Source organism: Phocoena sinus, chromosome 2 (genome assembly GCF_008692025.1).
Source record: "Phocoena sinus isolate mPhoSin1 chromosome 2, mPhoSin1.pri, whole genome shotgun sequence".
NCBI lineage: Eukaryota > Metazoa > Chordata > Mammalia > Artiodactyla > Phocoenidae > Phocoena > Phocoena sinus.
Window position 1 is genome coordinate 11,381,146 of NC_045764.1, and position 13,759 is coordinate 11,394,904.

Below are 13,759 nucleotides of genomic sequence, written 5' to 3' on the forward strand. Positions count from 1 at the left end.
ATCATCAAGATCCACGTTTTGGATTTGACAGCATTTGACAATGTCTGGAGACATACATCTTTGGTTGTTGCGACTGGGGCAGCATTGCAGGGGAGTTTGCTACTGGCATCTAGTGGGATGGGGGCAGGCTGGAGACACTGCTAAACACCCTATAATGCACAGGACAGGCCCCAAATACCAAGCGTGCAGAAGTTAAGAAACCTTGCTCTGGGAAGATCCCAAGTCTAACTACTTACAAGACGTCTGATATGGCTCCCTTTTGACTATACAATCAGGAAAAGGAAAAAAATTAACCATTCTTTTTCAGAATCACCTCTCTAGCAGGACACCTAACATAGTTTAGAAAATCTTCAAAGGTATGCCAGGCACTGTGAACATTTTAAATGACACAAATATGAATTCAGACTTTCAATTAACTGGTAAACGGAGGATGTATCCTATTCCTCAAAGCTACCAACACAAAAATACTTAATGCTCATAAAATGAGAAAGTGATGTAAAATGATTAAGAACAGACCCAAGCTACCAGTTGGCAGGCAGGCTTCCTCCTGTACATAGAAATTTTCCTTCCCTTTCATTCTAAGGCACGGGATTCTACTTCTCTACATCTGCGATGCCTTAGAAATCATAGCAGATGTCATGTGGCTTTTTTCCTCCACATACAAGGGCCCAGACAGGCAAGAATCTGCTCCCAAGTGAATTCTTGACTAGTCTGTTGAATTTAGCTACTGTAGGTGCAGAATAGTGTAAAAAGTATGATCTCGGTTCAAGTTTACCATGTCTTGAAAAATTATTAGGAGGAATCTGTTATACATTTGGAAGGAGAGCTATTAGTCACTTTGCAGTGAGCACCCTTGAATTTTGAGTGTTATTTCGATAGAGATATTTCACATTATATGAGCCAAGCTATAAATACAAACTAGCAAAACAAATGTCCTAGAGTTTTACAATTCTTAAGGGCTGTTTTATGTGCCATGGATAGGGATGATGATGCTGTTTAATGAAGTAATTTTATAACCTTGGCAAGACAGAGTCTCACGCCCACAGTCACCTGTCACACACTGTCTGTCTCCCTTGCACAGGGCCTCTTAGTCACGTGGACCCACTCTCTTCCGGGAGGCCTTGCTGAAAGGAAATCATCTGGGTAAAACCACCTCAGCACTCAAGGTCATTTTCCTTCTAGAAGCTCAGACTTGAGAATTACAGTCGGCCCTCCATATTCGCAGGTTCTGCGACCTCAGTTTCCACCAACCGCAGAAAGAATTTTGCAGATTGGTTGAATCCGTGGATGTGGAACCACGGATATGGAGGGCTGACTGGACTACGCCCTTTTAAATAAGGGACTTGAGCATCTGCGGATTTGGGTATCCACGGGCTCCCGGAACCAATCCCCATAGATACTGAGAGACAACCATACTATTCTGAAGGTCAAAGCAGTTGTAATCTGCTTTCCTAACCCAAAGTCCATGGCCGTCTTGGGAGGAAGATGCTACCATCATATATGTTCTACACTATGTTTTCCAGATCTCCTATATATAATTTGTCACCGCTAGATGCTTTGTGGAAGCATCTTTATAAGAGATACCAAATTCATTAACTCGAAGCACATGAGCTACGTACAAGATCAAGGGGAAATTACTTTGTCTTTAACTCATTTTCAAGTCAATAGAGCTATTACAAAATTGCGTTCCAAAAAAAAAAAGCTACCGTTGGAGGTTTCCTGAGTACAGATGAGAAAGAAAATTTTTCTCTGATTTCTAACACTCTGCAGTTAATGGGCTATTTCATAGAAGTGGTCTTCTGAAGAGTATATGAATCCAGCAGTGCCCAAAAGAAAGCATCTCTACAGATTTCTCAGTCTCCCTCCTGTGTTTCTGTAGCTTCACATCTTAGATGTAAAACTTCACTCGAGAGTTTCATATAAACACTCGGATTTGCTTTTTAATATTATGAAATTGCAACAGAAATTGGTTTGACATGTTATAGGACCCTGTACTCATGAAGTTACTTTTAGGGGTTGAAGCTTCTTTACAAATACTTGCACAGACTAAATATATCTAAAATAGCACCACTGTATAGGTGTAACAATGGATTATAATTGTGTGCTTCAGTAATTGTTTCTGGTTTTGTTTTTAAAATTTTCTTTGACATGGTACTCACATTCATTTTTTTCAAAATAAAATCTACCAAGAATGTTTTCTTCCCCTATTTCTGCATAATTGTGCTGATATACTAGGGACAGTTATGTTTTAAATGACATGTATATATTTAGCAGCATAATTATGCAAATTCTACCATGTTGATGATCATAAATATCCTTTCAGAGCAGCTACTTAGCATTTTTTTTTTTTTTCTCGCGGTACGTGGGCCTCTCACTGCTGTGGCCTCTCCCGTTGCGGAGCACAGGCTCCGGACGTGCAGGCTCAGCGGCCATGGCTCACGGGCCCACCCGCTCCGCGGCACGTGGGATCCTCCCGGACCGGGGCACGAACCCGCGTCCCCTGCCATCGGCAGGCGGATTCTCAACCACTGCGCCACCAGGGAAGCCCAGCTACTTAGCATTTTGTCCTGGTTGAAATGCTTCGAATTCACTCCCAAATTCACTTCTCCGCTGGGTGAAGGTGGGGCTCACAGTTCTCACCCAGCAGGCAGAATACTGCACAGTGGTAAAAAGTGTGGATTCCTTAATGTACCTGGACATTCTATGCCACTTACTGGCTTTGTGACCTTGGGCAAGTTACTTAACCTCTCTGAGCTCTGTTTCTGCATCTGTAAAATAGGGATGATGATAGTACATACCGCACTGGATCGTCATGACGATTACATCAGATGATGTATGGAAACTACTTAACATCACGCTTGGTCCATAAAAGACTCTCAATAAATGATAGCTATCGTCAGTGTTCTTATATTACCCAGCAGTATTACATTTCAGCCTAGACATCAAGCTTTCCAAGAGTTTAGAATTGCAGCTGAAAAAGAGGAAGTATGGCACATTCCGACCTGTCTAGGTAACAGTGGGGTGGTGGGTAGCAGTGTTAGCAGTACAATGTCCAGACTCAAGTTTTTACTCGAGAATCATTCTTTACATACTTTTGTCGTGTGCCTGGGTTGAGTTAGTGGGAATGTTTAGGTGTTTCAGTAATACCAACTCTAAATGTAGGCGGTGTGTGTGTGTGTGTGTGTGTGTGTGTGCGCGCACGCGTGCGCAGGGCTACAGAAGGGAATCTAGCCTGTGGTGAGGAATCACCTAGACAAGATGTGAGATAAAATTCCTCCTCTGCTATTTCACATTTACAGGAATGAATTCAAAAATGTAAAATTATATTCTGAATTACAACCATATGTCAGAATACGGCAGTGATCATGACAGTGTATTTTAGGTCAACATTAACCTTTAGTCAACCTTCCTAATCCTTGTTTTTCTAGAAATAAGAACTTGGATTTTCTAAAAGGAGTTGCTAACACATAAGACGGAAACCCACAGCGTTTTCTGAGCTTCCTTAAAAAACAAACCTCAGGAAGCAGAGGCCCTGAAAATATACCGATGTTACCGAAGGCTAAAATTCTTCAAGACTCTGATCAGAGAGCAGTACAGAGGCAACTCCACATAGCAGAGGGCCCTTCATTTTGGTCCCACCCATAACCCAATCCCAGGAACTGGGTTCAGTGATGCTCAGTTATATGCACGTGGTAACCACATGCGTGACGATGAACTAGGTGCTGAGCGAGAAGCCAGACGCCATCGTTGGCCAGAGTGTGCCTGGCGCCCAGCAAGGGTGCACGTGGCTTGATGTGATAAACAGTGGAAGCAAGCTCACGATCCTCTCATTCCCACAAGGTGGGTCAGCAGGGTGGTGGGGGAGGACGGATTCTGGCCCTGGAGATGGATAGTTCTTATTTTTCCCTGGACTAAATTCTTATGACTCCAAGTCCCTTCCTATCAGTGACACACATTTCCCAACCAGCCCCTCACAGCCCACCGGGGCAGATGTGCTACCCTTTCTTAGAAGCACAGGGCACAAGCTCCCTATAGCCTTAAGGCACGTCTTGGTAGACTTCCCTCTGGTTGTGACACTGGTCTGTTCAAAGAGCCTCAGTATTTATCCCACACCCCTCAGCTTTCTATGGTCATGGGAGGCATCCCTTTCTTTGATTCTTAGAATTTAACTTCCTAAGGACTTTGGAAAGGAGAGAATAAATACCTTTTTCCGAGTCTTCATTTTTCCTAGTCCTGCATAATCAAGCCTGTCACCGTTTTGTCTTGTTTCTCATGCAGATTTTTTAATAGGAACTATTCTTGGAGACAGTTTACATCAGCTCTACCCACTTGCCATAGGCCAGAACCCACTCACATGGCCACACTTAACTGCAAAGGAGGCTCGGAGATGCAGATAGTTTTGTGCCCCAGAGGAAAAGAAAATACGGTTTGGTAACCACACAGCCTTGTCTCTGCCATCATCTATTCTTCTCTCAGCAAATACCTGTTTCATCCTTCTTTCCACACAAAGAATGTATACCCTCCCTCCACAAGGGAAACAATGCAAAGTCTCATTCTGTCATGGAATCCAGCGCCACGTACAGGATCTCTGGGAAATGTGCAATCTGCTCCATCGGTATCAGATGTGGCTCCTGGTGACCTTGCAAGCAGTTAACTAAAAAGCCAAGTTATCTGTAGCCCTTACAACCAGTACTATAGCAGCAGAGCAAAGACAATTTGTAACCTCTTGTTCCTTGAATATTTGGTAGCTCTTGTCTATAAACCACTTCACTCTAGGTCAAGCCAGTCACTGTTGCTGTTTTTTTTTGTTTGCTTTAACCGTACGCGGGCCTCTCACTGCTGTGGCCTCTCCCATTGAGGAGCACAGGCTCCGGACGCGCAGGCTCAGCGGCCACGGCTCACAGGCCCAGCTGCTCCACGGCATGTGGGATCTTCCCGGACCGGGTCACGAACCCGTGTCCCCTGCATCGGCAGGCGGACTCTCAACCACTGCGCCACCAGGGAAGCCCACTGTTGCTGTTTTTTTTTTTTTTTTTTTTTTTTTTTAAACTGTGTAGAGAGGGTTAGAGCTTTTTGCTACATTGATGATCCCCCAACTTCCAGGTTTATTCTCTTTCCATCTTCCTGGAATCTTTCTTCTGGAACCAGATAAGAGATGGCCCTTTCAAGATAAAATTCTGCCAGTGAGGACAGAGCTTTCCGATCTGTGTGATTAAGATAGTGATATACTATCACATTCCAGTCACAATTTTGGCTTTCTTTTTACAAGGTTATGTAATAGAAAGTGACATGATCGGTTTTGGTAAGGAGGATGGAACAGTGGTTCCAATAAGGTACTGAGAGGCTGAATATCTGAATTTTATTTCTCATGCCCCTTCTGAATTCCCATATGACAACAGGTCAAATGCTTAACCTCCTTTGGACACAGTTTCTTTGACTAGATTTTTATGATTATAATTATTATGTTGCCTTCTGTCAGCCAGTTCAGGGTAGGGAGATCCCCTCTATCAAGAGTAGCTTTTCTGGGGCTTCCCAGGTGGCGCAGTGGTTAAGAATCCGCCTGCCAATGCAGGGGACATGGGTTCGATCCCTGGCCCGGGAAGGTCCCACATGCCGTGGGGCAACTAAGCCCGTGCGCCACAACTACTGAGCCTGTGCTCTAGAGCCCACTTGCTGCAACTACTGAGCCCACGTGCCTAGAGCCCGTGCTCCGCAACAAGAGAAGCCACCACAGTGAGAAGCCCGCGCACCAAAACGGAGAAGCCCCCGCTCGCCGCAACTAGAGAAAGCCCGCGCAGCAACGAAGACCCAACGCGGCCAAAAAAAAAAAAAAAAAAAAAGATTAGCTTTTCTATTACTCTACAGACTTGAGGGTTTTCAAGATGTAGTATGAAGGTTCTGGGCTGGTAAATTATAAACACCTGTAAACTTAAAAAGAAATTTAAACTCCTGGAGTGTCACATCCACTAGAAAAATTTTGCTGATCTCTGTACCACTCCTGAATGAGTATTACATCGACGCCATCCTATTTTTATGCAAATTCATGTTTTTATCACCCTGGATGACAGACAGTGACACACCCTTTTCATTTCTCATAACCAGATGAGTAAACAAAATCGCACTTCACAAGGAAGAACAAAAACCGCCATTTCAAACAGTTAACACTTGAACCACTCACTCACTTTCCGTGGGAGATCAGTTATGATCAGCTTTTGATGAGTTGTCTGAATGGTTTCTGAAATCATAATTTTCTTCTCAATTATTCAGATTTACATTAACGATGCTGCCGTTAGATCCACACTCGGGAGGCCCGTTCTGACCTCTCTTGTTGGGGCGCCTGCCTGCCTTTAGCCTGGCTACTGCCCAGCCTCACTCGACCACCAGATTTAGAAACTCTTTGCTGACAACAGCCCTCTGGTCCTACTCTTCCTCCCCTACCCCCCAGCGGCCAGTACCCACAGGGCACAGTGCTCAAGGCTCAGCTGACCACTGTTCTCTTGGTTCGACTTCTGTAAGGCAGCCCTCAAAACCAGCACGTGGGCGTGGACCACCCTTGGCCACCCTCACCGCCTTACCTGGTCTCTCTGTCTTTGGGTATCGTAGCCGTGCTATAAGCAAACACTTGCTTCTCAACTAGAGGAGGGCCGAGGTCCACCATTCCGGCTAATCCTGGAGTCGTCCGTGGCTTCTCAATGTACACCAAGGTGCCGGGCTCCTTTTTGAAGGCCTGGCGGCTGGGTGAGACCCGGTCTGGCTGCATGGTGTGGGAGGGCCCGTGGGCGTTATGGAGACCGTGCATCTCCACCATCCTCAGGTCACTGACTCGGTGAGGAGAGGCCGGGGGCGTTTTGGAGCCCAGAGTAGGCAAGAGGCTCTCTGGATACTTCCTTGACTTCTGTCTGTACAGTGACTGCTCCATGTGCATTTCCGCTTGCAAAGAAGGGCTGCAGTAAGCACTGGCTGAACGAACTGCAGCGCGGTGATACCCGATGATGTGGTCGGGGAGATCCAGTGGGTGCCCGCCGTGCGAAGAGGCTATGCTCATCCTCCCCTCGTGATAAAGGTAAGGATCGGCGTAGAAACCCTCGTTTCGGTACATCGCGAGGCTCTTGGAGCTCATGTCTTCATCTGGCTTCACGTCTCTTCTTTCCAAGATGGCGCTGGGGCTGGGAGAGATGGATCTGGAGACCGGCAGGCTGGAGAGTCTGTCCCTGGGGATGGTGGCGTTACCAGGAACGACCATCGGCCGGGTGCCTCCGTAAGGGATTCTGGATGGAGAGGGAGGCATGGAATGTGGCACAGGAGTGGACGGTGGAGAATTTGGAATGGCGTGGGGTAGAAGAGTTGTGGGTCCAGGTCGAGAGGCACCAGGGCCATCTCCTCTTGCATAAACGATTTCTCTCTGCATCTGAAAAGAAAACGAGAAATTAGAAAATCTACTTTGATATTCATGTTTTTAGAGACATCTCAGTGTGGTTTCCCTGATGAAGTAGGCTGAATAGTGGCCCCTGCAAGATGTCCACGCCTTAATCCCTGGAACCTGTAACCATGTCCCCTTACCGGGCAAAAGGGCCTTTGTAGATACCCCCTATTAAGGATGTTGAGTTGCGGACATTATCCAGGTGGACCCAATGCAATCACAATCACTTATGTGAAAGTAATGCAATGCATTCACTTATATGTGAAAGAGGCAGGAGGGTCAGCGTCACGGAAGGAGATGTGATGACAGAAGCAGAATCAGACAGAGAGAATGGGAGGATGCTGTTACGGAGTCCAAGCTCACACTGCTCGCCCCACAACAGGCCAATAAATCGAGACATGAGGTGTTGAGGCACGAAGAGTGACTTTATTTGGAAAGCCAGCAGACCGAGAAGATGGTGGACTCATTCCCCAAAGAATCATCTTGCCTGAGTTAGAATTCAGGCTTCTTTTATACTAAAAGGGGAGGGAGTGAAGTCAAACATTTCCTGCTTCCGGTCAGCCTCCAGAGGGGAGGTGTTAACTTCTTTCTCCCTGCAGAAAGGAATCACAGGTGGGCCTGGTCAGGATGTTTCCTGTGAGCTAAACAAAGGTATTTTAGCTTAATGCTCACTACCTGGGAGTCAGGGTTCCCAGAGACGGGCCATTATGTATATTTTAAGCTTATAGGCAATATCCCTTTAGTGACTAACTTGTAATAGAACACAAAAGGTTCTTCCCTATAATAATTCCTCATTGTCAATGTCCATTCCACAATCTTGTGGGAAAAGGGAGGAAGACCACTCTGGCTGGTTACTTCCTGTTGAACGGAGGTGATGAATATTCCTTAGAATCTTGTCAGCCTTTGTTTATCTACAACTATTTGAACCCGATAAAACCTATTAGCACTTTGTTGTCTAATTCATAATCGAACTTGGGGTTTTGGTTCCAGTTCCTAATACACATAAATTCCTGTGCTATTTATTTGGACACAATTAAAGAAATTGGTTGCCCCTTTTCCAGCTGCCATGGAATTCCCATCTACTTCAGCTGGATGGGCAGACCTGTTGGAGTCAAACTCAGGAGCAGAGGTCAGTATAGAGCCCAAAGTTTTAATGTAATTGGCAACCGCTAGGTCTTTTAGCGTTTATAGATTCGCCTGCCTGGGCACACACCTGCAATGGAGTACCATACAATGTTTTAAAGGTGTTTAATTTAAGCCTGCTTCTGGGAGCCACTGATCCACAGCATGGCAACTAGCAAGGTTATCCCAAGTTAAATGTCTCCTGACGTTTCAGCAACGTTCCTTTCTGATATATGATTCATTTTCTTGGTTTTTCCTGTTGATTGCCGTCTCTAGGATGAATGCAGTTTTAATGCCTTCATCCAAGTCAGGGGATGATTTCGCTAAGGAGGGCTTTAACCCCTTCAGAGAGTTTCTGTCCAGGTGGGATATGCTTCCACCGATCCTGAAAAGGTGTCCACACAAAACACTAGCAGGTATCTGAGATTTCCTGAGGCTCAAGGCCTTTGAGTAAATATTTGTCGGTCCTCGGTGGGGCAGGTTCCTCTGTGTCGAGTCCCTACCTGGGAGGTCTGACAGCAGTCTCTGGGTTATTTTGAAGACTCTGGGGGCAAGGGCTTGGTCTCCTTTTCTGGGATGTTCATAAGTACCAGCTGTTGGCTTAAAGCATGTTCTGGCGGGACTCAGATGTCACGCTATTGTGCTGAAAACCTTCAGGGTGAGGCCTGTCAGAAGGTCAATCAGGTCATCGCCCCAGTGTCAAGTTCTCCCCTGGCTCCTGTGGGGAGCTGGGTGTCTCAAGGCCAAGGGAGTCCCTGGGTCTCTTCACTCAGAGCATCCTGTCTACCAGGAGAGGCTCTCATCTTCTACTGTTCTTCTGTCTCAGCAGAGGGCAATCTGTTTTCCAGCGATGTTACCCCTCACAACAAGCGTATTGTTCCTTCCCCGGTTGTGGCCTACCTCTCCGGGTTACCTGCCTTCCAGGAAGCCAACGCCACTGCCAAAAAAGTGGCATTCCGTTTTGTATCTTTCTTCTGTTGTTGTTCCCTCAACACTTTAAAAGCAACATCTACCAATTGAGATGGGTTCATTCCAAATGTACCATCTAATTTTTGCAGTGTTCTCCTGAAATCCGAGGCACTTTGCCCCAAAAGGTCAAATTTACCATTCTAATATTTGCAGGGGCCTCGGGATCTGCATTAGTACGATGTGTGTAGGCCTGATAAATCCTTTCCAAAAATTCAGAGGCGTCTTCATTTGTTTTGCTGCATTTCTTGAATTTTGTTCCAACCCTTTTGCCTTGGTTTCCCCTTTCAAGGCCCTGCCAAGACGCACTAATGAGCAGTGCTCTCATAAGGGCCTTCTTCCCTCACCGGGGTTCCCATTTGGTTCAGCTGTGGGAGCTGGCAAGTGGGCTTCAGGTGTAGAGCATCCTCTCTATAAGGAGGGCTGCAATCTTTCCAACTAAACAAGTTTGAGAAACCCAGCCGCTGGTCATTTCCATTTAGGTCCCCCATGAGATAATGGCGTAAGGAAAATACCCCTGTCGCAGAAGTGGCTCCAGGCCCAAATTCGGTGCCCTGTTGGGTCTTAGATGGCGATTCCAGACCAAGTCCCTGTGCCCCAGAAACTAGCACAGGATTGTTTTGTTTTGTTCTTTTGGCCGCACTGCACAGCTTGTGGCATCTTAGTTCCCCGACCAAGGATTTAACCCTGGCTACTGCAGTGAAAGTGCTGAGTCCTTAACCACTGGACCGCCAGGGAATTCCCAGCTTTTTCTAATTGATCCTATAAGGAGGGAAGTCCTGGGCCCCAGCGTCAGGAACTAGGCCTGGATAGGAATAGAAGGTGGTGTAAGGGTTGGATATACTGACATAACGGCCGGAGCGGATGGGACAGCCAGCTCAGCCAGAGGAGTTAAGGTCTGAAGCAACATGTCCTCTCATTCCCTTCCTTATTTTCGAAAGCTGGGAATAGTACAAATGCTTGCACATAAAGGATTTCATTATTCTGGCTTGTTTCTTCACAAAATAGCTGGAGTGTCATTCAAAAGCCACTGTAAAACTATAGATAGCAACTGATCATCTAGCCGTGAAAAGGATGCCTTTTTGCCTTGGCATCAACCAGCTGGGATTGCAGTGCAACTGAACAGAAAAGTGACCACTGCTGCGGCTATGACAATACGGTAATTACTAAAGTTATGACTGATATCACTTACCAGGATGTGCCGGAATTTTAGGAGTTCCATATAATTTCTGGAATATATATGTTAACAACATTTACCCATACAGTACAACCTAAGAAGTTTTATCACCACCCATTTGACAATGCCTCCCACGCAATTCATCACACCAAATAAGCCCAATTAGTTCAATATTCCTCTCTCTGAGATGGGGAGAAAACAAGTAATTTGAGGTGTTCCAGAGACCCTCCAGAAAACCCCAACGTTAGCCAGAGGTCAAATGAATCCCACTTAGAACTTGATCTTTGGGACATCTGTCAAAAATATCAAAAGTTTTAACCAGCGATAGAAGATCCCAATGGCAAATACAGGTCACTTAAACAAAAACTCATGATCTATTACTAAAAGGAGTTCAATATTTTAAGAAAGCTTTGTCCTCTTAGAGAACCAAATTCAGATTTTGTACCACTTTACCTTCAATATTTATTTATTTATTTATTTTGCGATACGCGGGCCTCTCACTGTTGTGGCGCACAGGCTCCGGACGCACAGGCTCAGCGGCCATGGCTCACGGGCCTGGCTGCTCCGCAGCATGTGGGATCTTCCCGGACCGGGGCATGAACCCGCGTCCCCTGCATCGGCAGGCGGACTCTCAACCACTGCGCCACCAGGGAAGCCCCAAGATTTATTTTCTTAATTAAGTTCAATCTTACCTTAGAACTAAGTTTAGTTTCAAGGTACGAAAATCTGGAGAGACTATTCCAGACAGACGTTTCCAAAACATTATTCCCATAGAGTTTAACCAAAACTCTTCATTTACCTTTATTTACTTAAAAGCTTTGTCACATTATTTTTCTTGCTGACAAACTTTTTAACAGGAATAATAAGGTCTTACTTGATTTCTAGTAAATCCAGGTACAATGAAGTATTATACCTAATGTTGATGACTCTAATGACATACCTGTATCAAACCAACAAGCTTAAGCTAACTTTAACACCAGATATTAATTCAATACTGAATTTCCTAGATGACGTGAGCCTGAAACTCATTCTGGACAGTTTCTTTTATATTTGAGTATTCACTTAAGCACTTAATTTCCTTTAAGCCAATTAAATAGAGCTCTTTTACAAATTTCTGGCGATGCCACACATCTATAACACACGTACAAACACACACAGGGATGTCATAGTTCCCATTCCAAAATTTTAGCCATGAATCAAGTACAACAATGTAAAACGCATCAGTTACAAAAGATTGGATGCAGACGGGGTTTCTGGCAGATGGGACAAATCAAGGTCACCTGTACAGATGGCTAAACCCTTTTTAGTAATATTTATGGAAAAGACTTATTTCTATTTGTAGCTTTTGGTGATTTTACGAACCCAAGTGGAAACGTTCTCTTCCTCGGAATGTCCCACTCTTGGACAAGAGCAGACAGGGTTTTTTTCCCTTTTACTTTTCTCCATTTGACATCAGTAAAAGTTTAAAGTATCACAAAACTGATTTGGCTGTAAACGGAGAAACGGTACCAAACAAAATGAAACCCAAAACCCAAAGAACACACAGAAAATCCTAAATAAACCCTCAAGTTTGGTCTTGGGTTTTTACATATACCATCGACACAGGAGACCATAAATGACGTAAGTAACACAGCAAGGGTAACAGTACATGGTGCACAGAGCCCCAAGATAACCCTGCCTAACCCCCCTGTAGAGATCCTAACAGGTACTGTGGCTACACACTATTGTAACAAAATATCATCTTCCTCTGACACATGGCTTCAGAGCTGTAATCAGATCCCTTACCCAAAATGCACCTCAGAGAACATTCTTTAGGAATAGTTGAAACATTCCCCTTTTTTTTTTTTTTTTTTTTTTTGCGCTACGCGGGCCTCCCGCTGCTGGAGCACAGGCTCCGAACGCGCAGGCTCAGCGGCCATGGCTCACGGGCGCAGCCGCTCCGCGGCACGCGGGATCCTCCCGGACCGGGGCACAAACGCGCGTCCCCTGCATCGGCAGGCGGACTCTCAACCACTGCGCCACCAGGGAAGCACCCCCATTCTTAAAGATAGAAATTCAAGACAAACAAAACACAAAAGGCACCACACACATGCTAGCATCCAAAGAAACAAACAAACCAGTTGACACGTAGGGTAGAAGCCCAACAACTCCTGCCTCTCTCCAACAGGGTATCCCACTCAAATACAGAACAAATTGGCTTATTCCGGAGAAAAGGCCCCAAACGAAGAGAGGAAGCACAGTTCCCGGCTGTACACACTGGAGCGACTTACCCTATTGCATGCAAACTGTCGGCTCCCAGATGTCCATTCCTTGCTCCAACTGCCAAGTGCTGGGGCAGCCGGTGCTGCTTCGAGGAACTTTGAAGGGAAGATCCTCAGGACAAGTGGACCCGGCAGCTGCTAGGGCCTTACCGGGAAATTCCCCAACCGGGGCCGGCTGGCCAGGAGCAGCAAGGCTGCTGGATGGCTCCCCCAAATTTGTTACTGAGTCCAAGCTCATACTGCTCGCCCCACGCCAGGCCAATTAATCAAGAGATGAGGTGTCGGGGTGAGGACTGGCGACTTTATTCGGAAAGCCAGCAGCCCGAGAAGACAACGTACACACACTCACCCCCACCAAACAACCATCTTGCCTGAGTCAGGACTCAGGCTCCTTTTATACTAAAAGGGGAGGGAGTAAAGTCAAACACTTCCTGCTTCCGGTCAGCCTCCAGAGGGGGAGGTGTTAATTTCTTTCTCCCTGCAGTCATTCACAGGTGGGTCTGGTCAAGACGTTTCTTGTGAGCTAAAAAAAATTATTTTAACTTAATGCTTATTACCTGGGAGTCAGGGGTCCCAGAGATGGGCCATTATGTGTAATTTAAGCTTATAGGCAACATCCCTTTAGTGATTAGCTAGCTTGTAATAGAACACAAAAGGTTCTTCCCTATTACAAGGCTACACTGCCGACTCTGAAGATGGAGCAGAGAGCCATGAGCCAAGGAATGCCGCAGCCCCCAGCAGCTGGAAAAGGCAAAGAACGGGATTCTCCCCTAGAGTCTTCGGAGGCAGTGTGGCACTGCCAACACCTTGGCA

At 45.8% G+C, this 13,759-nt stretch overlaps 1 protein-coding gene across 19 annotated transcripts in view; it reads right to left on the reverse strand.

The window, feature by feature from the left end:
* KIAA1217 (KIAA1217 ortholog) overlaps window positions 1-13,759 on the reverse strand; it is a 493,308-nt gene that overhangs the window by 68,619 nt on the left and 410,930 nt on the right. For all 19 annotated transcript variants that reach the window (XM_032621038.1, XM_032621044.1, XM_032621045.1 and 16 more), the window contains one exon: window positions 6,576-7,408. In XM_032621038.1, the coding sequence (XP_032476929.1) occupies window positions 6,576-7,408 (833 nt within the window). The remainder of the gene's footprint in view (window positions 1-6,575; window positions 7,409-13,759) is intronic.